The 27,162-nt window shown below is 40.5% G+C and overlaps 1 protein-coding gene across 2 annotated transcripts; it reads right to left on the bottom strand.

Moving 5' to 3' along the window:
• Positions 1–1,917: 1,917 nt before the first annotated feature.
• mroh1 (maestro heat-like repeat family member 1) lies at positions 1,918–26,753 on the bottom strand. 2 transcript variants are annotated; one of them, XM_079344904.1, is made up of 45 exons: positions 26,608–26,753; positions 25,783–25,893; positions 25,471–25,616; positions 23,757–23,888; positions 23,510–23,672; positions 22,393–22,491; positions 22,077–22,228; positions 21,450–21,590; positions 21,199–21,291; positions 19,768–19,846; positions 19,251–19,364; positions 18,990–19,063; positions 18,686–18,808; positions 18,071–18,178; positions 17,826–17,970; positions 17,433–17,473; positions 17,070–17,211; positions 16,908–16,960; positions 16,493–16,600; positions 16,024–16,143; positions 15,766–15,888; positions 15,526–15,672; positions 14,939–14,965; positions 13,369–13,491; positions 13,190–13,269; positions 12,634–12,775; positions 12,345–12,440; positions 11,808–11,912; positions 11,398–11,533; positions 11,116–11,228; positions 10,765–10,917; positions 10,537–10,593; positions 10,214–10,311; positions 9,875–10,040; positions 9,149–9,318; positions 8,864–9,001; positions 8,272–8,386; positions 7,929–8,075; positions 7,756–7,822; positions 5,778–5,899; positions 5,444–5,593; positions 5,210–5,344; positions 4,769–4,871; positions 4,193–4,258; positions 1,918–3,922 (listed from the first exon to the last, which is right to left on the bottom strand). In XM_079344904.1, exons 2-45 carry the CDS (start codon positions 25,802–25,804, stop codon positions 3,846–3,848), a joined length of 4,911 nt encoding a protein of 1,636 aa, XP_079201030.1. In that variant the 5' UTR covers positions 25,805–25,893; positions 26,608–26,753; the 3' UTR covers positions 1,918–3,845. The 2 variants fall into 2 exon arrangements, with proteins under 2 accessions (XP_079201030.1, XP_079201031.1); XM_079344905.1 differs by lacking the exon at positions 14,939–14,965.
• Between the last annotated feature and the right edge of the window lie 409 nt (positions 26,754–27,162).

The raw sequence follows: 27,162 nt of genomic DNA, 5'->3' as shown, positions 1-27,162 counted from the left end.
AAGACACAACAGTAACGAGAAATAAACTCGAGCCCTATTCTGTTGAGAAGTGAGTCTTGGCACTCAAAGCAAAGTTAAAGTGTCTAATTATACAGACAAACCAGAAAACACCAAATGCCAAGAATGAATCTCAATAAGCAACTTAGGTGTCTTTAAAAATGTGGACCAACAGTGAGTTTTCAGTCTGGGACTGTTAACTCAATACACTTTAAGGTTTACGCAGATGAGGGAAAAAGTACTTTCATTGCTTCTGAAACCAAACACGGCAGGGTTACACAATGTAACAGCTATAGCAGATGTTAACAGTACATTTAGAGTATGGAGATGGGAGTGTTGCTGATTAGGAAGAAAAGGAGAAAAAAACAGAAATAATTTTTCACCTTGAACACATCTTCAGATGCACTGACAGTGTGTTGAAGGGAGAAAGTGTTCACTTGTGTTCATGAGATGTCTGGGAGTCTCGCTGCTGTCGCATAATGGAGCGCAGCATCAGATTAAAATCATTACAATTTCAAGAACTATAGATTGAAGTAGAAGAGTATACATCCTTATATGAAACCATGTTATTATGAAAAAGTTGCCAGATGATAAAAAAAACATTTATTTTTTCTTTGAGATTAAATCAAATTCAAACAAAAGGTCAGTTTTCCCTGACGTCAGTAAATGCAGTTGTTTGGACTGGTATGAGTGCAACATGATGGCGGGATGATCCAGAGCCTACAGTTAGTCTGCATGTAGGACTGTCTGGAGAGAAAATCTGGAAGTTGTCAGAATTAAATTTCACTGGATTTAATACTCTTTCAGAAGTGGTTCTGAAACACATCTTAAATTTGAAAAGATCATCATCAACCATCTGTGGTTGTCCTTATTAGTGGAGGCCGCTTCTGCTATTAAATCAATCTGTTCCCCTGTGAAGTGAAACCAAGTGATGCCAAAGCTCATATAATAATATGACACCAAATGAATCAAATCAAATGAGCAGCAGAGATCGAAATGATGAAGTGCATTAATGCAATGTAAATGTGTTTAATAGGTATGAAGATATACTTTGGTACAAGACAGATATTCATGTGCAAATTAGAGTGAGTCTTTTGTGTTGGGTTAAAGATATTCCAAGTACAGAAAAGACCGGCCTCACTGTCTGAGAATGAATACATTACTATTTAATCTATGAATAAAACTAAGCTTTGTTCACATAAACTGTGAAAACACGCACGCAGGCCTTTTTACGAGTTTGCTCGTATATGCACAGACTTGTTTACTGAAAGACGTCCAGTTTCAAGCTACAGTACACAGAGACACACTTTCGCAGCTCAAATAAAACAAAGACAAGAGCTCATAGTCGACTCTGCAACAACACGAGAGCAACAGAAATGTTAAAAGGTACGATTAAGCAAGCAAACCAAGGTCATTTCTCTCACACAGGCAAACAAAAGCCAACATACAGCGTTAAGTGAAAACGTTTTTCCATAATGTCCTCCTTTCTGAAGCTAACATGGGTCTTGTTTACTGTCCTTAGTATAGCCTACGCAGTTCTTATTCAAGAGCAAATATGTGCTCTGCTGTTACTAATGCACTCTAGCAAAGAGAGACATTTTCATTTCATACATGTCGCTTGGTTCTGGTTTAAAGGAGTAGCTTAACAGACAATGAAAGCCGTCACACTAACAGTATGCACACTACATATCTAAATCAGTGAGGGAAAAAATTAATGAAGTTGCATCAAATGCATTCTAATTACATCAATATACACTACATCTGAAGAACTACATCTCTAGGTCTAGTTTCTTTAAAGCCAAGTGAATGATTTTACAAACACAAAGTCTAACTCGATGCTGCCCCCATAAGGACAAAGAGAGAAGTATAACCACATTAGAAGTTGAACTTTAAAACCAAAGAATTCAAACTCAGCCGGAGTGTTCTGATGTATCTTTATTTCTTTATTTTAAATACATGGATTTCCATCATCCACTCCTGTGGTCCAGTTACACGTAATAGTGACATGCAAAACATTCACAAGTTAAACCGTACCTTCATGTGTCGTTTATATTGGGACATTTAAAAGAAAAATTAAACATTAAAAAAAACATGAAAAATACCATCATGAGACTAACAACATTTTTAAAAAAGAGAACAATGCTATAAAGATTGACCATTAACCCTTAACCAAGCAATGGTGTCACAAAGTGCTGGAAGCCATGAGGCCTTAATAAAACAATAACAGATCCAAGAGCAGCCTTTAATATTTCAAAAATGAAGTTAAGGTATGAATGATTGACTCCTTCTACTTACAAATATTTGTGATATTATGGAAAACATTTTCCTTCCTCTTAGTTGGAAAAACCAAATAAGGAAAAAAAAGGAAACCAGCTTTTATTAGTGATCCTAGAGGAAATAAATATGCTCCACATGTAAAGGAAATCAATCCACCAATCAGCTCCTTCTCTTTTAGACGGGGAAATATGGCAGAGCACAAAAGTGCAACAGACATAAAATCATGAACTCAACAACAACATATTGGTCCTAATGAATTAAACTAAATTAGAAGGGGACTTTTTCATTCCCTCTTCGTGGAGTCATTTGAGTTCATTTATTTGAAAACATAAACAGACATCCTTCCATAAAACACACATACACATACATTAAGTTATTTACATGATAGTAAGAGGCCTGCAAATCCACAGGGATACCCTAAATCTGTACAACCAATATCCTGGAATAATTACATGGAAACAACATTTAGTGCATTCAAAGAAGAAATCATTTAGAGCATAGTGCGATTATTCTTATATATCTTATCAAACATTTGGCACAATCTGATTTTTAAGCATGGCTACACTCTCCTTTTCTATCTAAACACACTGGAATGAAGTGGTGAGCTTTGCTGGGACCGTCACCTCACTGAAATGATTCTGAGAAGTCGTAGCGGTGGCAGTGATATGTAAACAGCATGATTACGGCTCAGAAAATAAAGACGCCTGTTGACATTTTAAAAAGCTCCGAAGGCTGGACCAAATACATCCCGTTTTATTCTCTCCTCTTTTAATAGTAAGAGAGGGTCTCACTGTAGAAGTATTTTTGGTTTATTGCAGTCTGACTTTTGATGAGGGCGACAAAGCGAGGTGATGTGACCGTTGCAAGCCATTCCTCTTTTAATTACTTCCATCATACACTCTAAACAAGTTTAAGTCCTTCTGCAGCTCTCTTACATTGAACAGACTCAAGAGTTTCAATAGATCTTTGTGGAGTAAAGGTATGAGGCTCCGAGCCGGTTTGTGAAATGGTGATAGCATCCTTTTCAGAGGAATCATCTTTAAGACCTCCGTATTGAACTGTCCCTAAAACGGTGAAACTAAAAATGTAACACACACACACAACTTTAACTGTGCATCCTTGTCATCATCTATATGTAATATTTAAAGAAACTATATTTATTCTATTCTTTTTTTACTTTCACAAAAGTGGCATGAGAAACATCTTGACAGATGCTGTTTCATTTGTACAACACACTAGATCTCTGGTACTGTCACACTGACAGACTGCTAAGTGCTACACATTTCTTTCTGAATACAGGAACACAGTCTTTGGTCACTAAAATAAAGAATGATCACTTCATCTCAAGTATGAGAGTTAAAAGAAGCTACACACACCTTCGAACAGCTGAATATATGCACTCTGTGTGTATAAATGTAATAGTGTTTACTTTGAATATTGGCTCCTCTTTGGGTTCTGGTCTTTGTGTTTACAAAGTGTGCCCATCAATAACCATGTGTTTATGTAGTGGCTTTCTACTGCCTTAGACTAAAGGACATACTGAGATCCGTATGAAGGTCTTTGAGTGGGTGTCAGTGGAAGTGACCCATGGCCTCAGCAGCCTTCGCTCTCACGACAGGATTGGGGTCCTGGAGCAGCATCACTAAACCTGAGGAGCGCACAAAAAGTAAACCGTCAAGCCAAGATGACAAACAGAGCAAATGTATGGTGCTGGGACCACTAGTAACCTGGTGACTCAGTTTGTAAGTTCAACCTGCATGAAGGCATTGTTGAAGCAAAAAAGGCAAGACTTATGAAAACGCAGCAGGAGCTTCACACACACACACACGAGCTGTTCAGGGCCTCCATGTGTGAGTATCCCGTTCTGAAATGGCAGTGTGTAAGAGAAAAATGAAATCATGGGTATGCAGGGTGTTACCTTTAGTGATGGTCCCCATGTTGAGGTGGGAGAGATGCTCCTCTGGAAGGTTCCCCAGCAGAAACCCTGGTAGTGTACACACGTACACACACGTACACACACACACACACGTACACACACGTACACACACGTACGTACACACACACACACACACAAACACCTTGTGATTCATGTCAACTTCACTGTCATCATTCCACATACGAGCTAAACGGAATGAAATATGGTTTCTCATGGACAAGGTGCAGATACATTTTGCTCAAACAATAAAAAAAACAAACAACATATAAGGTGGTATGTGCACAGTCATATATGAACAGACTGAGAAATAAAAACAGTAAAGAACAGCATGGAAAATAAATAAGATTAGTCGTAACATTAATATGTATTAAAATTGTTTGAGGTTATTGTAGCATAACAGAGTAAAGGTAAATAAGTTGTGTATTCGTTCTCAATATTTCTAACTTGTCCATCAACTAGTTAACTAGTAATGTTCATGAGTTGCAGATGTGGAGAGCTGAATATGCTGCAGGAGGTTGGAGACATGAATGATGCGACGTAGATTATGGAGAGTCCTACCTATAAACATGGCCGCTCCCGCTCGGACCTCAGGCCAGTTACTCTTGAAGAATTGGATGACTGAGATGTGATAAAAGTTCAACATCCCGGGAAAGTCCTGAATCTGTGAACAAGAAAAACACACATTGTACATCGACAGGAGCGAGTTTCTCTATCTCTCATTCCGAGTGTGAAAATAATCTGAGGCTGACATGAAACTCTTTCATGTGTTCAAAACAGAAGAAGTTCAACATGCATGAACATTCTGTCAAGTATTGTTTCTTAAAAAGTGAGAAAATATCAACTAAAGCAGCAGACATTTAGATTTGGTCACTTTACAAGGAATCATCTGAATACATCTTGATAATAAAAATGAGGAGGATAGATGAGGTCTGCTATAAGGAAGTGCAAAACTCCCCTCATTCAGCCATGTTCATGTGTGACTATCTGTGTGTTTCTTACCAGGTACTTTGTGAGGTCGTTGATGAACTCTCCGTAGTGCAGGCTCTTGTCTTCGTGGAGGTGGTTCTGAAACATGGCTGTGATCTGCTCTGATCCCACCACAGGAGCGCACACGCGCATTGCATACTTACACGCCTACAGAGGTCCAAACACATGATCCATGTTTGTATCAATGCCTGAAATGTGTCCATAACAATTAAAAGAAACTGTTTAACAGATACATGATGTCTGTACCTTGACCACATGTGGGTTTGGATCAACCAGGTGTAACAGCAGGCTGACCAGAACATTGTGGATCTGGTCTTTGAACACGGCCTCTCCTGAGCCAAATTTAGACAAGTTCCCCATCAGATGGATGGAAGCACAGCGGATCTCGTCATTATCCTGAATCAACACAGAGCCATAACGTTAAGTAGTTCTACATGAGGGAGATACAGGCCTTCTCACAGGGCTGAACGCTGAGTTTCATTAAGAGTCAATGATGAAATAACTCCTGCACTGTTCTTATGAAACACTCCGACGAGTCTCTGATGACTCTTCACTCTCTGAAAGCCGTACTTTAACTTACACTTTCCAGGAATGGTTTGATCTTCATGAAGATGTAAACCACCAGTAAGTGGACGTTCTTCTTGTCCAGATAGAGGAGGACTTTAGAGAGGCCTGACATGGCTTCAAGCGTGATCAGTTTACCTGCAGGAAGTTCAGAGAGCAGTCATGAGAAAAGAGTTCCTCTACCGAGAAGACAACAGATCCAGGATTAGTTCTCAATATTGCACTTTATTATCATATATGTATCACTTATTTTTGTTCTTATAACAACACTGCTTACAACTGTCATCACTGTTTTTTTGCACATGTTCATCTACACCTGCAAAATATGTTTCACATTCAGTTAAACATGACTAACAAATAATGTAGGTAAATTCTTACATTTTGGACGAGTTGGAATGTTTAAGTTAAATCCTGATGTATATATTATTCTTATTCCTGCTCTTATATTTACAACATTTTTAGTTCTCTCTTACTTTGTGTTCCATGTTATACTGTTTTGATACTAACATTGTGTGTTTAATGTCCTGCTGCTGTAACGCCACAATTTCCAAGCTTGGAATCAATAAAGTACATCCATACATACACAAACATTTTGGTCATCAAAGCTCTGATGGGGAACTTTCAGTTTGGGTTGATTTTGGCGCCACCCTGTGGTCAAAGTATTTTCTCTTAGCTGATTTTGTTCCACTGTGTGTAAACAGTGTTTCCTGAAGAAACGTCTCTTCCTTTAGTTTAACGGTCAAATGCATCACCTTCTAGAGCAGGGTTTCTTAACCTTTTTGACCTTGGGGCCCAACATTTTCAGGGCAAGGTAGTCTGGGGCCCAATCGAGTGAATGGTTCTGATTTAACTTTTGCGGTCATTTTTATTTAATAGCTATTTGTGTCACTATGTTGTAATAATGAATCCTGTTCTTCATTTGTATGTTTTTTAATCAATATATAACCTATACATAGGCTAATTATGCATAAAACCTTGCACAAGTTAAGATCATTTAATTAATTTTGCTCATATAAAACCATGTTTAAGTGCATGTTTGTCAAATAAGTAACACAATATAAACTTAGCAACAGAAGCAATAAAATTTGGTGCTCAATGAAGTTAGGTAGATTTGTTGAAATTAAAATGAGCATTCTGTTTTGTGTAGCGCTGCCCCCCCGTTGCTGTCATTATTTTTTCGTTTTAAGAACCTCTCCATTACGTTTCCATTCAGATTCAGGCCCCGTTTACACGGAGACGCTGTGACAGCAAGACGAAACATTTGGACATGCGCAGTAGTCGACAACAAACAACAATTGCGGCGGCTATGTGCAGCAGCTACTCGCGTTGTATCGTCTTTTAAAACAGAACCTTGATATGATACATCGTGTATGTCGCCGCCAAAAGAGCAACGAATACTTGCGGCAAATAGTTCAACCTTTACCCAAGCACAGGGCGACCATACGCAGCGTTTAGGTAAGACCTGGGAGAACTAGCCGCTAAACAGGATGTTGTGGAGGAAGTGGTTATACTGCTGAGTGTTGCGCGTGTCGCGTTGTAAAGTTCCACTACTTCTAACTGATGATACTGCCTCTGGTGGTCGGAGAGTATACTGCAGGCCAACGATCACGGCCCTTACGGCCCACAGATGCAAACATATTATCCCCTTGCGGCCCTGCAGGTGGCGCTCGCGGCCCTTCGAAGGGCCGCGGCCCTATGGTTAAGAAACCCTGTTCTAGAGTGTTCCACATGGGAAGTGTAAGAAGGCCTGTTTGAGCAGTGTGCTGTGAATCACTTCTTCTGCCTGCTGCTGCAAGTTCAGGCTTTTATATTATAAGAAAAGTCAATCTTTATGCTGATGGTCTTGTTTGTTTTTGAAGGTCATGAGGGGGCATCAGCTGATTCATAACCACTTAAAGACTCCGAACAGATGCTTTAAAATGATGCTTGTGGTGAGCAGAGCTGTAAAATGTATTAAAGTTTACAGACAATACGTCAACTGTGACTTTACTTACCAGGATCATCTTTCTCCTCCATGCCTGAACTCATGGCTGCCAGCAGCTCCTTTGCATATTTATTCACCTGTTGAGAGGTTGAAGAGAGTGTATGAAATAGGAGGAAAGTTGTAATCTTACAGAGATGGAAAAGCAGCACATTGTGGAGTTTGTCAACTTGGCTGTTCATGTACCTTTTCTGGTGATCCTACGGCTATATTGCCCAGCCCTCGTACAGCCAACATCCGGACAGTGCAACAAGGATCCGATATCCTCTCCATCATGTTGTTCATCAACACATCTAGGAGCATTAGCTCTGTCACCACGTGATGGTTTAAGAGCTGCAGAGAAAGAGTTAGGTCAGTAAAAGATCGATAAAAAGATTTAAAATCTGATGACGTTTCAGTCAGTGTTTGAAGCTTTTTCTCATTAGTTGGAGTTTGGGCAATGAAAAAGAAGAAATAAAAACACATAGCCAACACAGAAAAACAAAACAAACACAAAGGTGTCTTAGTGAAGTATTTCATGGAGCATCACCTCAGAGAAGAAAGCTGTGACAGTGATTCTCTGGCACTCGTATATGTTGTTTAGAGAGGGACACAGACACTCAACAATGGCAGGCAGCCTGGGACCAGCATGCTTTGCCATCGCCCTGTTGACAAGACAAACACACCCACATTAACACAAACATTATACCCTGAATTAAAGATAAAGAAGACAGATTTTGTTAAACCTATAGAGTCGATATAAACATTCCTGAAGTCCTGGTAAATATATAGCTCATCACTCATGCTTGCACTTGTCGTTTATTTTTCTTATTTTATTATTAAGTCTCAGTATATATTTGAGTTGTATAAAAATGGTAGAGATAATTCTCATATTTAGCATATTACTCACTCATGCACATACTTCCTGTATTACTTCATGTTTATAGTCGTAAAAGAGCACCTGCATCCCCGGGTGATGAGTCGAGTATTTCTTATAACCCACAAGTTACTTGTTTCATAGAAGTGTTAGTGATGTGTCTGCCAGACATTTGTTTCAATGGGCAGTACTTTTATTTCTCAGAACTGTATTTCTGAATAAGATCGGAAACTAAACCCGTCTCGCTCGCTGTATGTATACATACCGTGCCAGTAATGTAACTCCAGTAATGTGTGTGTTTTGTTCCTTCATCGCTTCCCAGGCGTTATCTTCATCCAGTCTCTTCATCACTTCGTCTAACTGGGCTCGCGCTAACAAGATTCGCAGCGCATCTGCTGCTACCCTGAAACAGAAAAACAAAACTCAAATGTGTGAGCCAACAACGAATATATCTTAAGATAAAGACTGACACGACCCTGTAGGCCCCTTGTTGGGATTTTTTGCGAGAAAAAATAAATAAATAAATAAAATAAAATAAAAAAGAGCTTACCCTGCTACATGGAAGGGGGTGGCGTTCTTATTGTTATTATCCCTGGGTGCATAGACCCCGACACTTGCTCCCAGCCTGATAGTGAGACAGGAGAAGAGCTGAGGAAACATGCTGACAGCTGGCTCCTGACTCTGACCATTTAATAACAACTCTTTGAGTCCGCATGTCATCTGGAAAACACACAGAGAAACACACAAAACACATGAGAAATATCGTTTCCTGTGCAGCTCCTGTTTGATATGTTCCTGCTCAGTTAACAAACTCTAAAGACAGATGCTGTGTACCTGTATTCCCTCAAAGACGGGACCCCACTAATGTTATCCTGCATGTCGTTACAGGCTGTGATATACCCCTTTGTTTTTCATTTCAAATCTACCTTCTTCTGTTCTCATGTGTGTACTGGGTTGTGGGTGACCTACCGTCAATACTGTCCCTGAATGCATCATGTGTACATGAAGGACTGAATCTGCTCCTCCTGCTGTTTAAGGGGCCGTGTAGACTTAATGTTGATAAAGAAGACATTTATAAGTATCTACAGTAGCTGACAAAAACTGAAGAAACTATAACCTTCATGGGAACTTTTTAATTCAAAATGTGCATTTTAACATTTATACCTTTATAATGTATTCAACCAAATCAAATCATACTTATGATCATGATCATGATCTGGAACTTAAAGGATCCATTGTATGCACAGATATGTCTTTGCTGGTGTGTATGACTTACAGCCAGGGGCTGGTTGGTGGCCATCTTTGTCATCCCTCCTCTCATCATTGACTCCTTCTTATCTACGTACGGCGCCATGATGAGGAGCTTCTCCATCACCATCTCAATGATCTGATTGGCTACAATGGGGTCCGCCCCCAAGGCCATCCACATCTCACTTATCCAGCTAGATGGGGGACAAATGAAGCTTTAAGTCTCTGTCATTGAAAAAAAACCTCTTGACTTTAAGAGACACAAGAGTTTAACTGTACTCAAGAAAAACAGAAAGAACATTGTAAATCTTTTATTTGGATCAGGCTGAGCTACACTAGGTTTAAAAAAAAAGATCTGGATAAAAACCTGTCGTAAGGAAGTGGTTGGTTCACGAGTGTGCTGATCACAGTCTGAAGATGCTGAGAAGCCAGGATGAGAACCGTCTGTCCTGCTGCCACTCTCACCTACACACAGAGCGACAGTTCTTTGAGTGTAAAAACTTAAAGTATACACGAGATGAGAAACGTTAAAGTCAGACATAACTGCACAGTTAGCTGATCATTTATGTAAAGTGAGAGTTAATATGCTGAATCAGGTCTTTAGTTCTTAATAATGAAAACATAATAGGAACAAATGCTGCTGAAGAACAAATGTATATCCTTCGCTATAGTTCGGATATGTGCTCCTACCTGCTCCTCTGTGACGCTCTGCAGACGTGCATGAAGCACCTCCAGCATCTGTGGGACCTAACACACACAAACGTGCATGCACACACACAACAGACAAAGATATGCGTCAGGTCATCCAAAAACCCTGCTGCCTTTGGGTCACATGGTGATTGTTAATATAATTAGGGTCTCACCAGATGACACAAATAGGCTGTTTTAATTTATGAATGTGTGTGTGTGTGTGTGTACCTGATCCTGTAGTCCCCCTCCTCTGTTCTTCAGCAGAGTATTCAGGATGACCGATGAAGCTCTGCAGCAGTTAGCCTGGCTGTCCACGAGTCCTTCTAACAGCACAAAGACCAACGTGGACAGCTGCTCCTGAGGCAGACGCTTACTCATCACCTGACCCACAAACAGGGAAAAAAAAGCAGTAGCAGTTTAACTGTATGAGTCACATCTTTATCTCCACATGTTACACAACTGTCATCTGACCAGATTATGGTGAGCAGATTGAAGGCACGTGCCATAATAAAAAATACAATAATAAACATTTTGGTTTAATTTTTCTACATGAGACATGCTGATTGGTAAAATATGTACCTTGGTGAGGTCGGAGCAGGTCTTGTATAGAACTGAGTGGTCGGGGTTTTCTAGCTGGTCTTTCAGGGGTAACAGGCTGTCTACAGCTTCATCCTTATAGTCCAGGGAGAAACCTGCACACAAACACAAGAGGAGGATATTTAAACTAAATAAATATAAAGTGTTACAAAGAAAACTCTTTAAATGTCTAAATTATATCAATAAATAATTTATTACAAAAATACTTCAAACAAATAGAGTAAATCAAATTCTGTAAAATGTTCGGGCTCGGTGTGTCTGTACCTTCATAGCGCAGCTGTATATAAAGCAGCGTGTAGATACAGTCGACAGCAGCAGTGCGTACTGCAGGATGAGGGTCAGAACATCGAGGAGACAGACGACCCAGCAGAGAGCCGAGGTTGTGAAACGACACCATGTTCTAAAAACAAAGACATCAGTTTACTGAAAGGAACACGAAGTGTTAACATCCGGTGAAACACATCGGCACTGGAGGGATTGATCTGTAACAGCGTTGTATGTGTGTGATCTGTATTTTTTAAGCGTTTCCTTTTCTCTGTGTTTCATTTGAAACAGGCTGTCTGTCTGCAAAAATAACCCAGAGCGAGAGAGAGAGAGAGAGAGAGAGAGAGTGAGAGAGTGAGAGAGAGAGAGAGAGAGAATGAGATTGAGAGAGTGAGAGAGTGTGTGTGTACCTTGACAGTCAGGTTATCCAGGAAGTTGGTCAGGATGTGAGTGACGGCTGTGACAGCTCTCTCCCTCTCATGGTCATGTTCGGAGCTTAACCGAGATTCAACGTGCTGCCGAGGACAATAACACACCTCATGTATGACACAGTACGACGGTAAGACGGTCTTAACGTTTATTGATGCAGGTCATTCAGTTTCATTACACAAAAGAAAATGGAGTTAAGGGAGGAAAAGAGGAAGTGATGAGATTCAAGCAGAATGCATCTGTGCACCAAAGGTTGAAACAACGAGTCGTTTGGTTATTGCGCGCATTACATCTGTGTCACTGCATTAGTAGTATAGTTTAATGTTTTCCTGAAGATTGCTTCACAAAGCTATCACATTTCGAGGACATTATACACGTTCACAGATCCTCAGAATAACCCTGTTTACCCACAGTCTGTTTTTAAATAGAAGAAGAAGAATACACTAATACAAACGTTTCCTGGCACATGGTTAATAAAGGATGTGAAGATCTGATCAGTCTGTAAAAATATGTTTTACCTTGAAGACAGTCTGCAGGCCGTCAGGAGTGGGATCTTTGGTGAGGACACTTTTCAGCAGCTCCTGAAGTGCAGTAAACGTGTCTCTGTACAAATCCTGAACACATTCAACAGGACATGTTAGTAATGTCTGCAGTTTATGAAGGTTATGCATGCGTCTCTGCTCACAGGAGGGAATGCTAACAGTAAATTATGAGGAGTAATTAAAGGGGAGGGTTGTGCTTCAAATACAGAGCGGATGAAGTCGAGACAGTTTGTGTGTACGCACGTCACCGTTTGCTTTATCTCACCTTTCTCTGCTTGGGGTCCAGTATCTCCTCTTCTTTCGTTTTCTCTGGAGTGCTCGTCTCAGGCGGCAGAGACATCACACTGTTCACACACACCTTTAGCAAGTCATTGCTCTCATTCTCACTCAGAGCAGGATCCAGTGGCCTGAAACAGCACAGGTTAAAGAAACAACGCTGGGAAAGGAGAGACGCCCCTCGACAAAAGTCTCTTTATTTTTCTCTTTTTAAAGCCGTTCATATTTCCTGTTTTTAAGCTGCTGTAACATCCAAATGTCCCCCATTGTGGAATCAATAAAGTTAATCCTTAAACTTAGACCAGCTGAGCTTCCTCCTCTATCTGTGTTCTCTCTTTTACCTGAAGTTTGTATTCTGTGAAGTTGATCTACATTTTATCAAAGACAAAACACAGATCGAGGCAAACTTGACCTGATATCCATCTAACCAAACTGTAAAGAGTAAACTAATGTCAATATCCAAGTCCTGAAAGTGCCAGTATTATATGATCATAACAATACAGAAGTGAAGAGCGTCCATTGGTTTTTTCTCAGTTGGAGGATACATCAGGTTGGAACATGTAGTCATCACAAGATGGCGGACTGGAGTCCTCAGTACATCAGCCGGCTCAGCTTTGATGAAATCCTGAGCAGAGAAGACAGGACAGCAGGGAGACAGATCAAATCACTGTTGTTTGTGAGGTGAAACAAACATGGAGATATTCTACAAAGTGAAAGAACTGACCAACATGATGTTAATGAGCTCCTGCTTGCGAGAGAAGACGTAGCCTTGTTTCTTCACACACTCTCTAATGGCTCTGGCTATGAGCCCCACACTCTGGACCAAACTCAGCTTCATCGTCAGGTCCTGAATTCAGGCGGACGCACGAAATATACAGAGAGGCAAAAGACGAACACAACGGATTAAATGAAGGACACACTCGTGAAAAGATGATTTAGGTCAAGAGGGAAAGTATGCTAATTTGTAATAATAAGATGTTGGAAGGAAATTAGAAACTGCAGCACTCGTTAGCAGACGCAGCTCTACTTGTGACCGAGCAGAAGCAAAAACAACCCAAACCAATCCAGCAAATCAATAATTAATCAATCTGCTCATCAAGCCATTAAATCAATCCAGCAGTGATCCTATAGATTGATCCTCCATGCCTACGGATGGAGAGAAATTTGAAACCAGAGTATTGTGATTAGGAGAGAACATTGAACAGAAAACCACCGACAGCCCGGCTCAGAGAGGCGAAGGGTGCGAGATCTAAAGACACAAAGAGCTGGAAGGATTCAGCAGGAAATAACTCAAGTCCTTGAAAAGACCCAGCGTGAGCTTTGAAAGGAGGCGTTTCAAAAAGCGATGAAATGAGGAACAGAGAGAACGGCACAGCGTCGCACTTCTGCTTTAATTCAGAGTGTGGCAGGTAAATCATGTTTGACGAGCAGTTTGCATCATATTAGAACGATTTAACGGCAAGAACGACACGTTCTGATGCTTCGCTCCAAATCAGGTTTAAATACTAAAGTCAATTCATGACTTTAAAAAGAAATGGTTACTGTTGAAGCAGCTTTAGTCTAAACCCATCAACACTGCATTTTGCATCTTCTAGTTTCTCTGTCTCCAGACAGCATCGGGTCAAAACGGCATTTCAAAATAAGTTTCTCTATTGGTGATTTACAAAATAAAACAAGATAAGAATGTTGGAGTTTTAATTCACAGCAAATCCAGCTTATAGTATCAAACACTTCCTATAAAAAGGTGATTGTACAAAGTTTGACTCTTTTAAAGCAGATTAAAGCCAAATTGTTTATTGATTAAAAAAAATAAATAAATAAAAACTGTTCCACAACCACATTTTAAGCCCTCTTGAGCGAGTGTTTGATACCATAAAAGGTGTTTTAGAGGTGCATAACTCTAAGCTACATTTCACTGAGGTAGAGCATTTGACTGATGCAGAGAGGTTTTCCTCTTTCTTCATATTCAGCTTTGCATTAATGTTGGACTGCTTTCAAACTCTTCAAATCCTTTTTTTTTTTTTTTTAAAGTCCTGAATCAGTCTGCTTTGATTTAGCTGTACAGGAGTGCAGAAGAGTGTGATTCAGCCATGAATCCTTTCAGAACATGCTCTTCACTCGTGAAACATAACTTAGAAAAGAAAAACGATCTGCTTCACGGCAGCGCATCTTGATTTGAGGACTTTCAGTAAATATTGAGTTAGGACACCACACCCAGGAGTGCAGATCAGAGGGGAAAATTAAGATTAAAGAAGGCGAGCAAGATGAAGGGCGTAGTATTCCTGAGACGATACCTTTGTCTCTACTTTAATCCCAAGAACCTGTATGACATAGAGGTGATACAATGATGAGTGAACACACAAATACTCTCCCTGAAAGACTAAACACACAACTGTAGTAAATTGTGCTAATGTAAAAACATCATGAATATGGTGAAGTGTGTTTTGGATCATAAAGGTGCAGGAGTTTGGAACAGGGGTGAACTTACAGCGACGATCAAGATGATCAGTAAAATAAATTCACAACAACAATACAGAATCGTCTTCTTCACGAAGCATTGTTACAGTGCACCACAAACTATGACGATGAAATAAAGTTTACACGCAATCAGCTGACTTTTTTTCTCGTCTAAATGTTCAAAGAGCTTTAGTCCCGCCGTGTTAACCCTTCTCTTTGAGTCAACCTCACAAATACAGGCGCCTCTCTCTCTCTGTGAACAAGACCAGAGAAATGACGACAAGTCACACGAGTCCGAGAACGAGAAGCAAACGTGAGAGTCTTCAAACAGTGTTTGTTTGATGGCGTAAAACTTGCTTTCACCTTATCGTCTCATTACTAGTCTCCTGTGTGCTGACTGGGTCGTGTTCAGGTGTTTCTTTACCTTGGTGTTGAAGTGTTTGCTGATACAGCGGAGGATGTCTTGATCTATTCTGCTCAGTATCTTTTCCGGAGGAGCGTTCAAAGCCACTTGGCCGTAACACAAGATCAACGTGCTTTTGACTTTCTCTATCTCCACATCGTTACGCTCCTGAGGAGAAGTGAAAGACGGATCATTTCACAGAAACCATGAAAGATCTTCATCATTATTTCCGTTTTGATTCCTCCTAAAACTCCCTCGTACTTTGAGCAGGTTGAAGATACTCGGTGACTTCTTGAAGGCGTCTGACTTTCCAAACTCCTCCAGTTTGGCTAGAGTTCCCTCTAAGTGGCTGTTTGCACACAGACCCACGCCCATCGCAACGCCCTGAGAGATACACAGGAGCAAAATCAACAGTTAGACCATCAACCAGTATAGATGTGAAACACATGACCCCAATAATCAAGAGAAGGGATCGATACATTTGAAGACAATTTGTCATAAGAAATGAGTTCCAGCTACCTCTCGTTCGATGGCATCACTGTGACGAGCTGTTAGGAGGATTTCCTGCAGCTGCTTTTTAACCAGCTCTTTGTTGAAACACTGTTGGAGAGTCACTCCGATACATCGATACAGGAAACTCTAAAGACGACAGAAAGAAGAAAACTAGAAGTACAGTTTTATAGAACTAACAGATAAATTGTTCGGCCAATATTATCAGATCAAAATGGTTCTCCAGTCTAAATCAGTATCCAGCATGTTTACTGTTCTAAAACACTAATGCCTAGAAGTGATACAGAGTGGTTTTTCCTCACATGGTTTGACTGAACTCTGACTCCATACTTTACCTTACAATGTCTGCAGCACACTTAGCTAACACACAAATATTCTTTACGAAAAGATTTTTTGTTTTTTAAAAGAATCGGCCTTCAGATCACTGCCCAATCCAAAAAAGAAAGTGTAGACATGTTTTAATAGTTTTCAGATTTACCTTCTCCTCTAAGGCCATGTTATATGTGGGGAGATATCTTGTTGCCTCCGCTGCCAACTGACACACCCACTTGTCATCATCAATTGTATCCAGAGTTTTAGACAGCAGCTGCAGACGAGAATTAAATCAGATGAAATAGAATCAAAAGTAACTTAATGAAGGTAGATTTGAATATTTCTGCTCTAATATAGACAAATGAAGCAGACCTCATAATGAAAAGTAACATCGTTATACACAACTTTGAATCTGAATAAATCTCTCTGAAGGTAATTGATTCATTCTGCCACTGAAGTAAAACAGTATCATTGATGGCATTCGTGATGAAAACAAGTTACATTTTCATCTGTTAAATCACAACCTATAATTCATAAAGTTATTAAATAGATAATGTTGTAAACAACCAAAAACAGCAAACCTTGAGTAACTTCTCATCCCAATGCTTCTTGTCCAGACTCTCTGAGGTCGACTCTGAAAATAACAACACAGTCAGACTGATCTCCTACTGAATGCATGAAAACAAAAAAATGATCTTTATAGTACAGTACTTTCTCAGAAAAATGTCCACATCTCTCCATACCCTCCATCACTGAAAGTAGAGGCGGTATCTCTTTCTCCCAGAGTATCTCTGTGTTGGGGTGAATGTTGATGCTGAGGATCTGAAGGAGGGAGAGGGATGGAGCTCCATGACCTCTGCCATGAAACGGGAAGGCTGCATTCACCTGGGACAGCCCAAGGCAAGGTAAACACACACGCAGGCAAACAGACACTGGTTAAGAAATGTTCTGAATTACAAATGATCTTTTACTGGATACATTCAGACCGTGTTATTGGACTGTACGATTAGACATCCTTTGTTTTATACTTCAGACACAAAGGGGGCTCTGAGTTGACTTTGGCTGAGAGTAACTCTAAAGATTTGATATAGATTAAATGTACTCACCAGCAGTCTGATCATCACAGTTTGAGGGGAGGGCAGATTAACTAGAGGAGAGACATTAAACATATTTAGCATGATATAAAACATCCAAATTAATTACATCCCAAATATCAATGCTGAAGAATGAATAAAAAACCATTTTGACATCTCCCATTTATGACATATTCTCAGTATTGAATACCAAAAAAATGGACCCTGTGTAAAACAGTTTATCAGTACAAGTATAAAACTTTTGTTATTGCAATGTTCTGACAAGTCACATCTCAAAGGATTAGCGATTTATGTCACCGTGTGTAATTCTGTTTCACAATGTTTAAGGAATCAGGGCTGTAACCTTGACGACACGGCAGTGTAAGCACTGAATAAGCAGGGGGAGTCTGTTGTTATTTCTCCTACCTTCTTGTGTGAAGTCTATGTTGAAGCTGGGCTCCTGATTGTTTTTCTTCTTCGTGCCCAGCACGATCAGACTCTTACACAGAGGAGTGGTGGCATTGCTGTACTGTGCAGGGGTCAGATAGTAAAGCAGCTTTGGCCACAGCACCTACGATCAACAAGGCACTCTAGTTTCATTTCTGCAGGTAGGTACAACAAATGCAATCAACTGAGGAGAGTTTCACTTAAAAAGTAGAGAGATGTCGTACGTCAGCCAGTCGTCCAACAGTGGTGGTCAGGAGGTGTAAGGTGTTGTCACACATCGTCCTCAGTGCTTCATTAGTGACCTCCTCTGGGTCTGTTGGCTTCTGACCTCGCTGGAGACACAATTTTTATTATTATTTCATTTTTATTTAAACTTTATTTAATCAGGTTGGTCCCATTGAGATTAAAAACCTCTTTTCCAAGGGAGACCTGGCCAAGACAGGCAGCAGCAAAAAAACCCACAAAGTTACAGACGGAGACACGAAGAGATACAAAAGTACAGTTCACAAAAGCATAGCACCATGGATTAACATAGCGCCATCTAAGAATCAAAAGTTTTCAGGTGTTCAGACAGCCGAGCTAAAACAATGACAACTTATAGAGTCTGCTTCCAACACACAGATCAACATAATAATAATCCATTGACTCTTCTCCTCCGACTCCTGCCTCCTGATTTGTAAGCACCTACTGCTTTATACGGCCTTTGCACTTGTTCTGCTCACAGAACACATGAACTGGTATGCATCTTCAGTGCTGTCCTCTGACCTTTAACACGTGTTGGGCATGATAACTGGTCATTGTTATGTCACGTTTTAAAAATGAAATAACTGATGTGATACCTGATACGTGTCAGGTAAGGCACAGTGTTGAACTATGAATCGAACTAGTAATTCCCCTCCTTCTAACTCCAGGTAGCCATGATGAGCCATCGCACTGATCACCTGGACCACCCGCTTCTTCACCTGCAACAAAGAAACGAAAGAGGGTGTGAAATAACAATGCAGTGAAAGTTATTTCAACTGTACGACATTTGACAGAGAAAAAAAAAAAAAGTATATACATACATACACTTTATTAATCCCCTAGAGGTAAATTTCACTCGGTAGAATAGTCCCATAGAGGCGGTGTGCGTTGACGTGTTACCTTGTTGCTGTGGTCGGCCATTGGTTGTCTGATGCTGGCCAGGATGAGCAGCTTCTTACTCTCCATTATGGAAGCTGCCACAAACACAGGCAATCACACACACGATATTATTAGAACACATTAAAGATTTATAAGAGGACTCATGTTCAGCCGTGCTCACGTTTAAAGTGATACATTTCAGGACACCACTAATTACTGAGTGCTTTTATGTGCAAGTGATGCCGAATCAAACAGTGGTGGAATGACAGAGCTGCTACTCACTGCTGGAGTTGATGAGGTGACGTAGGACAGCCAGGGAGCCGATCCTGCTGCGCTCATTACTGTTCTCCAGCTTCTGAAGAACAAACATCACCAGGCGGTCTGGGAAGGCGTTGGCTGGAGGGAGAAGTTTCAGGGTGAACAGAGAGAGAAATCGGAAGTTCATCGAGTGTCACAAAAAGAAAAGGTATACATGCATAAATAGGAGAAAGAAAATCATGTGATGGATAAGCAACACAAGACAGGAGAGAAGGGAAGTAGGCCGGCAGTTTCAGTTAATATGATTATCTTGTGGTGGTCAGTAAGTCTGGCACACTAATGGATGATCTTATTACTGTTCTTGTGACTCTATAGAACTAAAACAGATAGAAGTGAGTGACGCTTCGGTAACGCCACGCTTTCCTTTTTTTTTTCGGTCTGAAAGAATACTCACAGTCTAAGCGTTAAGACAAGGAGAGTCAAACCAATCAACAGAAAAGAACGCTTTAGATTCATAGATTAGAAATATAAGGACGGGTACCTAGTAAGCTGAAGCAGCGCAGGACTTCGTTGTGGTTCTTTACAGTAGGAGGGTTGCTGTAATCAACAGGGGCGGACACCTGGGGGAGACAGAGGAAACATTACTGTGGAACAGCAACGAGTCAGCCTGAACGCAACACAGCTGTCGTGACCACTGCTACTTTGGTTATACATGGAGATGACAACAAGCATAGAAAAGGTTCATACAAACTTAACTAGGACGTCTAACAGCAAAGCCGGAGCTCGATGTTTCAGGAATGATCAAAACGAGGGAAACAGAGCAAGCCGGTATGAGTTCACAGCTTGTACTTTGTCTGAGGAAGTGACTTAGTGCACGTTATTTTCACAACCCCAGGTCACGCATGAGAAGTTACATTTACATTTCTCATGAACAACTTTCTGCTTCCTTGAGCTTGAAATAACAACCGAGACATTTTGGGAGGACCTGATAACTCAGAGCCACTTTCTGACAACCCGAGTAACACGGGTACAACATGTACCTGCACAGCTTTGTGTACAGTCACGGGTAAAAAGGTTTGTGCAATGTTTTCATGATAACTCATACTGTTACATTGTTGTGAAATATTCAGAAACGCTATCCAGTTCATACACACACACATCATGGGCTCAGTCATTGAGGTTGAATATTGCAACATTCGGGCATCAGGCCAAGCATCAGCTGAGTCACAAGATCATAAAAAACATCTGACTACAATGACTCTGACAGATATTTTCAAAAGAAAGCAGCATAAATTTAGGCGCTTAATGTTACTCAGCGTGAAGAGGGGTGAACTGGATTTGAGATGGTGTGTCATCGATCCAGTCTTGTGATAGAGACACACGCTGCTGGAAAGCTGCAACTGTCAGCGGTCAAACCACACAGATCAAGGTACAGCTGAATCAATGCAGCAGTGTTTTCTGCTTAGCGTCTCAGAGTGGAGACTTTTTTTTTTTTTCCCCGTCTCCGTTCTGACTTATAAACAACCACCGAACCTAGAAAGGACGTCCTTTCAGAACAACCTGTGATTCCTTAATGAGACAGCATTAGTGAGTTATAAACTGATTCCCCACCATGCATCTTACAACTACCGCGGCAAACACGTCAATTAAAGTGTAATCTGCTTACCCTCGTTTTTCATTAACCGTTATTAGAAAATGCTAAGAAATTAGGTCATTGAGAAAAAAAGCTAAAAGTTGGAATTCTTCTTCGAACCTTCCAGTTTACTAACCACCTTAAAAATGTTGGATCTCCTTATTTCTGTGTGACAGAGTGCTGAAAAGTCAGAAAACAATAGCTGGTTTGGAATTTAGAACATAGGAGGGTACGATCTACGTGAACATGTGATTGGCTTTGTTCCGCCTCTTTAAGAGTATCTGTGTGTCATACACCAATCACCTTGTTTACTCGAGCTCAGATGTGCTAACTGTGTACCTGTTGGTGCAGTGCAAAGAGCAGACTGTCCAGTTGTGTCTCCAGCACCCTGCTGACCATGTTGAGAGACGCATCAAGCACTTGGCAAAGACTCTTAAATGGAGGAGAACAAAAAACTTTAATATAATCATTTAGCAAGTCATTGTGTCATCTTGCAAATCCTCATGTGCAAATTACATGTGCAGTACTCGCACTTCTAAGGAACAACAAACAACATAAACACAAAACAGAGATTCAGAGCTCAATCCTACCTTGCTAATGACATAGTGCTCGTTGTTTTTCTTGTACAGGGACAAGATGGAGGGAATCAGTTTAGGAATCTGCTCCTCCAGCTTGTCGTTGGCCATCAGATGGCACATGGAGCCCACTGCCTCAGCCACTGTCAGCCTCAACTGATATACAGACAAAGAAATACAGGAGATCACATGACAGACATGATAGAGATTCATTGTTTTGTTTTGGAAAGATGCAAAATATAATTAAAGTGGATTATTGTTTACATCAGGGAGAAACACAAAAAGGGAACACTAGCTCCATCTCCAAAAAGGACAATACAGACTGACCTTAAATCTATAATGTGTCAGTGTCGGCACAGTTCTTCACTTCACTTTTCAGGTGAAAGAATGCACAACAGAAACAATCATTGGTCCTCATTCTCATGGTTAGTTCTCGTGGCGCGGTTAGGTATTAACGTTCTCATTATAATGTGTGGGCGTTTCTTTTTACTTATTCTGCAATGACTTTGTTTTTAAGCAAGCTTTTTTTACTGGCAACATAGCTTTGCTTCTCCAAACCTTTTTTTATCCTGCATAACTTTTTTGTGTTTTGACCAGCCCACGATATCATCTTGCTCCGCCCCCCAACAACAGTGACCTCACCTTCGACTCCCTGCTTTGTAGCCACGTGTTGAACAAGATTTCAAAAGCAGCGTAGATTTCACTGGAGAAGGTGTCCTTTCTGACTGTGGGGTCTGGAGCTTTGTCCAGGTTAGCCAGGTACTCTAAGATACTGTCGCTGAAATGACACAGAGCTGAAGGATGGAAACACAACAGAGAGAAATTAGAACAAGAGAGAGAATAAATGAGACCACAAAAAAAAAGAGCTGATGAGAAGAAGGTGAATTCTTGGAGGAAGTGGTGAATATAGTTTTGGGAAAGGGTTAATGTCTTTAAGAGTCTGTTGGAAGATGCTTACCAGAGGAGAAGACCCACTTCATGTTGTCCTGTTTGGCCATGCCCAGCATGGGCAACATGGTGCCCAGAATAGCATTCAAGAATGGTACCATGCCATAGACTGGAGGAAGAGGAGAAGAAGAGATATGTTAAAGATATATTCAATCTTTACACTTCCTCTTTAATGCAGGGACACACAAACAGTAGTCAGTGTTAAATAAGACAGGACTAACTACAGCAAGAGGAATAAAGTCATAATTTACATTCTAATCAGTCTTCATCAGTATGTTATCAATAGTAATTAATCCCAACAAAAATGATCTTAATGTTATCATGTGTGTGTGTGTGTGCGTGTGTTTTAAAGATATGAAAGCTGCTTCCTGTTCATATTTCATCTACAGTTTAAATGCTAGGCAACACAAACCCACGCTTATCAAGGTTTTGTGGACACAAAAGAAATCTACTCAGAAGCTGGCAGCTCAGAATGACCGGAGTGCTGCTACGGCTTTACGAGCCCCTGATTCAGATCAGACTCTTTCAACGTGGTTCCTTCATTACGTATCATATGAGCCCCCATGTTTCGTAAAATGTCATAAAGCTGAGAACATACATTCAATTTACAGCATAACCACATTAAACGTGTAAAGTGAGTCACATAACAAAAGTGTTTCACAGGTTTTAAATCAAAATCAGCAGCACTTCAAAAGGAACAGAAACAGGAAGACAATGTTGTTGTTGTTTTTAAACCTCACAACCTTAGTTTCGATGCTCTAGTTTTTACACTGACTGGTTAAGTGCGAGGGCTCTGGACAACACTGGCAGCAGTATAAAGGTTTCAGAGTAAAAAAACATCCCCGACAACAGCAGCTGAGAGAGCCCGAGCTCCCAAACAATGCAGACTTTGAACCACTAGGTTGTTTTCTAAGATATGCAAGGCACTTCAATGTAAACATAAAACTGCTGGTGAGAGAAAAGTTTGTATTGAAACTGCGATGTCTTGACATGTTTGACAGGTTAAAGGCTTCTCTTACCTCTGAACACCTGCGTTTTTAAACTAACGGTGTGACTTCCTGGTGTGTGTGTGTGGACGTGTACTTGTGCGTAGTTTGATTGTGTTATTTATTCAACTATTGCCTTACCGTTGGAGTCAGAGAGGTTGGCTAGTGTCTGGACCACAAAGAAGTGAGGAATGAGCCCTGGCTGAAACTTGCTCAGTATCTCCTCCATGATGTCATTGATGTGCTTGTTACCCACAGCAACCAAGATATTACTAGCTGCCTGCTGCCAATCAGGGATGACCTCCTGATTGAACCAGGAAGACGGAAAACACAGTTAAAGATATAATCTCCCCAGTGACGGAAAAAAAAACTGTTTTCGACACTCTACCTTCGATCGCGTCATCTCCTCGGAGGCAAGAGAGATGATGCTCTTTATCCTTGAGTTACTGATCCCCTCTATCCTGCAGCCCACAATCAGCTCGATCGTCTGAAGAATCACAACTCTGTGGCTCACTGCCAACTGTAAAAAAAAAAAAAAAAAAAAAAATGGAGGCTCAGACTAAAGTGACAAGAGAGATGAAAGACTACACTGAATACTTATTACTGGCACAGCATTTTTTTTTTCTTTTTTTATCTGCATGAAATTACATAAAGTAATTGGTCCAATATGTGCGTCTAGCTCTGACAGAGAGAAACAACGCAGCAAATTCAACAGTACCACAACATGTCCATTCTCTGAACGGTCACTGGTGTTTCCCCAAGACATTTCCTCAGGGTAGAGATGCAATCATCTGATAGTAAAAATAAAGCAACTGCGTGTGACAGCTTGATAAGACGTTGCAACATCGAACCGTCAAAAGCTGATTCACAGCTATAATTGTTGTTTAGCTCCGGAGAAAAAACACAGAATGGGTAAAAAGCTAAATATAATGAGTGATTTTAAATAGAAAACTGCTTATTGTTGTTCAATGTTGTGTATGGAGGACTTGATGAGGGACTTATTCTGCTGACAAACAAAAGAAAGGGTATTGAATACGCTGCAGAGTCATGTTGGGATGTTTGATTTTATATCATGGTAGACATCTGGCAGATTTTCTGGATATTAAAGGAATGCAACCGCAATAATTTTTGGTAAGTCCTTTAATGAAATTAAATGACATGAAGTGAAAGATGTGTCTGCATAATCATTAAGGTGAATGACAAAATAAATGGAAAACATGAAGCTAACTCATATGAGTTGTTTTGATAACTTTACAAAAAGTAAGACTTGTCAGCTTCTTATCTGAGGATTTATTCTTACGTCTCAAACCATTTAAACTGAAAACTTTTCAACAGTAATGTGATGACATCGTTGAAAGCTTTTGGACATTTAAGCTCCGGTTTTACTACTTTCATTGATTTGCAAACTTATGACCAATTAGCCAAGAAACGGTTTGATCAGAATCATGACTCCTGCTGCATCCTTAGCATCTGTGAAAGACTGCAAACTTCCCTTCGCCTCACTCAGGCAGAAATACGTGAATAGTAAAATGACTTATTTACTGTACATGTGTACGAGTTTCAGAGAGTAGTTTTGACTTTGATTCTGTCTGTAACAGGATGAAAACCACATGCCAGGGGCTCTGAGAGGCTTTTGAATGTGACCTGGTTTAACAGATTAGCAGCCACAGACTATTGTTAGCTGGGTTACTGGAGTCAAGACAAATCTTTAATAAAACCACAGACATTTCCATCATATGAGTCTCACTTCTTTGTTCTTACTGAAAATCAGTTTATTGTTTAACTGTTTTGCTGGAGAACATTTTACACTTCACAGGAAGAAAGAGGAAACCGAGGGACTTCCCCTGTTACTTTCACTCTTAATGTCGGATCACAGAGCTGTGACCTGTCCTGACAACAAAAACACACTACAGGTAGAGCTGATTGTTAATTAAATCGTGCTCATGTGGTAATACTTTTCTATCTTTTTATAAGAAAGTGTGTGTGAGTGTGTGTTATAAAAATAAAAGGTAATAGGAGCTGAGTTATGCTGGTTCGTTTTCTTGGCTAATCCTCAAGCTGGCACTCAGAGATGTTTGACTTAATGCAGGTGTACTCTTTACCTTTGGGTGTTTCAGAAGGTAGTCCTGACACATGGCCAGCACTCTGTCAGGCTGCTGTTTTCCCAGGGTCAACATAGATTTTCTGACTTGTTCCTGCACCTCTGAATCCTTATCAGTGGCCGCATCTAGTAGAGCCAGGGTCACCTCTGTGAGAGCAAAACACACCAAAAATGAATCTGAATTAAAAAAAAAAAAAAAAAAGTCTAAACACGAAATATCAATTGAATAGAATTGTAAATTAATTAAAACAAATAGGCAAACAATGTGTGAATCAGTCACTACGACTAGAGATGGAGAGAAGAGGGGGCTCACGTTCTATGTCTGTGTCGTCCATGCTGGACAGAGAGAGAGAGAGGGCTGGCTTCCTGGAGACTGTGAGCGAGGATGTAGCTTTGCTCAGTGTTGGGACGATGCTGCTTGGACCTGAAGAAAACAACAGAAAATGTGGACACAAACCATTTAGTGTATACGTTGACAGTAAGACATTTCTTCAGAGACTAAAATCTTATCATCTATCTGGGAATCTGTCCAAGCCAGCAGGACAAATAAAAACTAACATGACCAAATTCCTGATCAATCTATTGACATGGCTGACAGCTACAATCAGCTCTTATGTCCAAACATGACATGAGACTGGCCATGTGATGTTTAGTGTCACATTGACAGCCTCACAATAAGTGAATGATGAGACAACATTTTAGTCTGACACCAAAAGCTATTAATGTCAATTTGGGTAAACTAAATTCGCTTTGTAAACTGGCTATCACATCTGTTCACTCACGTAGGAAAGACACCAGTATAGCTACATATTTAGCTACTAAACCCGTCTTCATTTAATAATAAGTGGCTCAGACAGTCGTGCAGTTACTTTGGAGATTATGGGGCTATTTGAAGACGACAAAGAGCTGGATGTGGTAGCTGTATAACAAAGGGAGCGTCACGCCTTTTATAGTTGCTTTTACAATTTCATGTCTAGTCTTTCACCTGGTTGGGTGGTGATGCTGCAGCAGAGAGCTAACCTGCTGACTGACACACATTAGCACGCTAAGCTAACAGCTGCTGCTACGGAAGAGCCAGCAGCGTCCTCACGTCACAGTCTGAAGGAAACACACAGCCGTGATAATAAAGACAACTTACCAAGTCCCAGTACGCGTCCGCTTCACCACAATGTCGGACGAAAACCTCTCCTTCTTCCCTCAGTTTAAAGCTCAGGTCTCCCTGCTTCAGCCGAGTGTGTCTTTGAGTCACTGCAGGTGTAAACACGCCTGGTCATGTGCTCACAGTCAGCAGGAACGTATCAGACAGGGGGCGTGGTCACACCGGGGGGGCGTCGTCACACAGGGGGCGTGGTCACACAGTTCAGCGCTGAAACAGATAGAGCTGCTACTCGTCGTACTGCTTTCTCTAATGTTTAGTTTAACAGCACGGTTCAAAGACAGGGTATAATAATCAAATGAATGTGTCTCGTGGTATGTGGCGTAGTCTGAGTTAAAGGAAGCGAGAGTATTAGTTGAATGTTAAAGACATGTGGCCCCCTTTGTGCTGCTTCCCCCTGCATCATTTAAACTTAATGGATCTGTCTTAATGAATGTGATTAAATGAAATATTAATGCTTCTCCATTTACAGCACCATTTATTCTACGAGGTTACATTTATTTATTGTGGTAAAGAAATTTTAAAAAAAAACAGACA

This window comes from Symphodus melops (assembly GCF_947650265.1).
Source record: "Symphodus melops genome assembly, chromosome: 5".
Taxonomy (NCBI): Eukaryota; Metazoa; Chordata; class Actinopteri; order Labriformes; family Labridae; genus Symphodus; species Symphodus melops.
The sequence above is the reverse complement of the archived record's forward strand: the minus strand, read 5'-3'. Positions and strand labels throughout refer to the sequence as shown.

Excerpts from the sequence above, each read along its gene's own strand:
- mroh1 (XM_079344904.1), bottom strand. The coding sequence starts at position 25,804 with ATGGACGACACAGACATAGAAC. Across the intron at positions 25,617-25,782 it reads GGACGACACAGACATAGAAC|AGGTGACCCTGGCTCTACTA; the intron begins GTGAGCCCCCTC and ends TTGCTCTCACAG. Across the intron at positions 3,923-4,192 it reads CATGGGGACCATCACTAAAG|GTTTAGTGATGCTGCTCCAG; the intron begins GTAACACCCTGC and ends TGCGCTCCTCAG.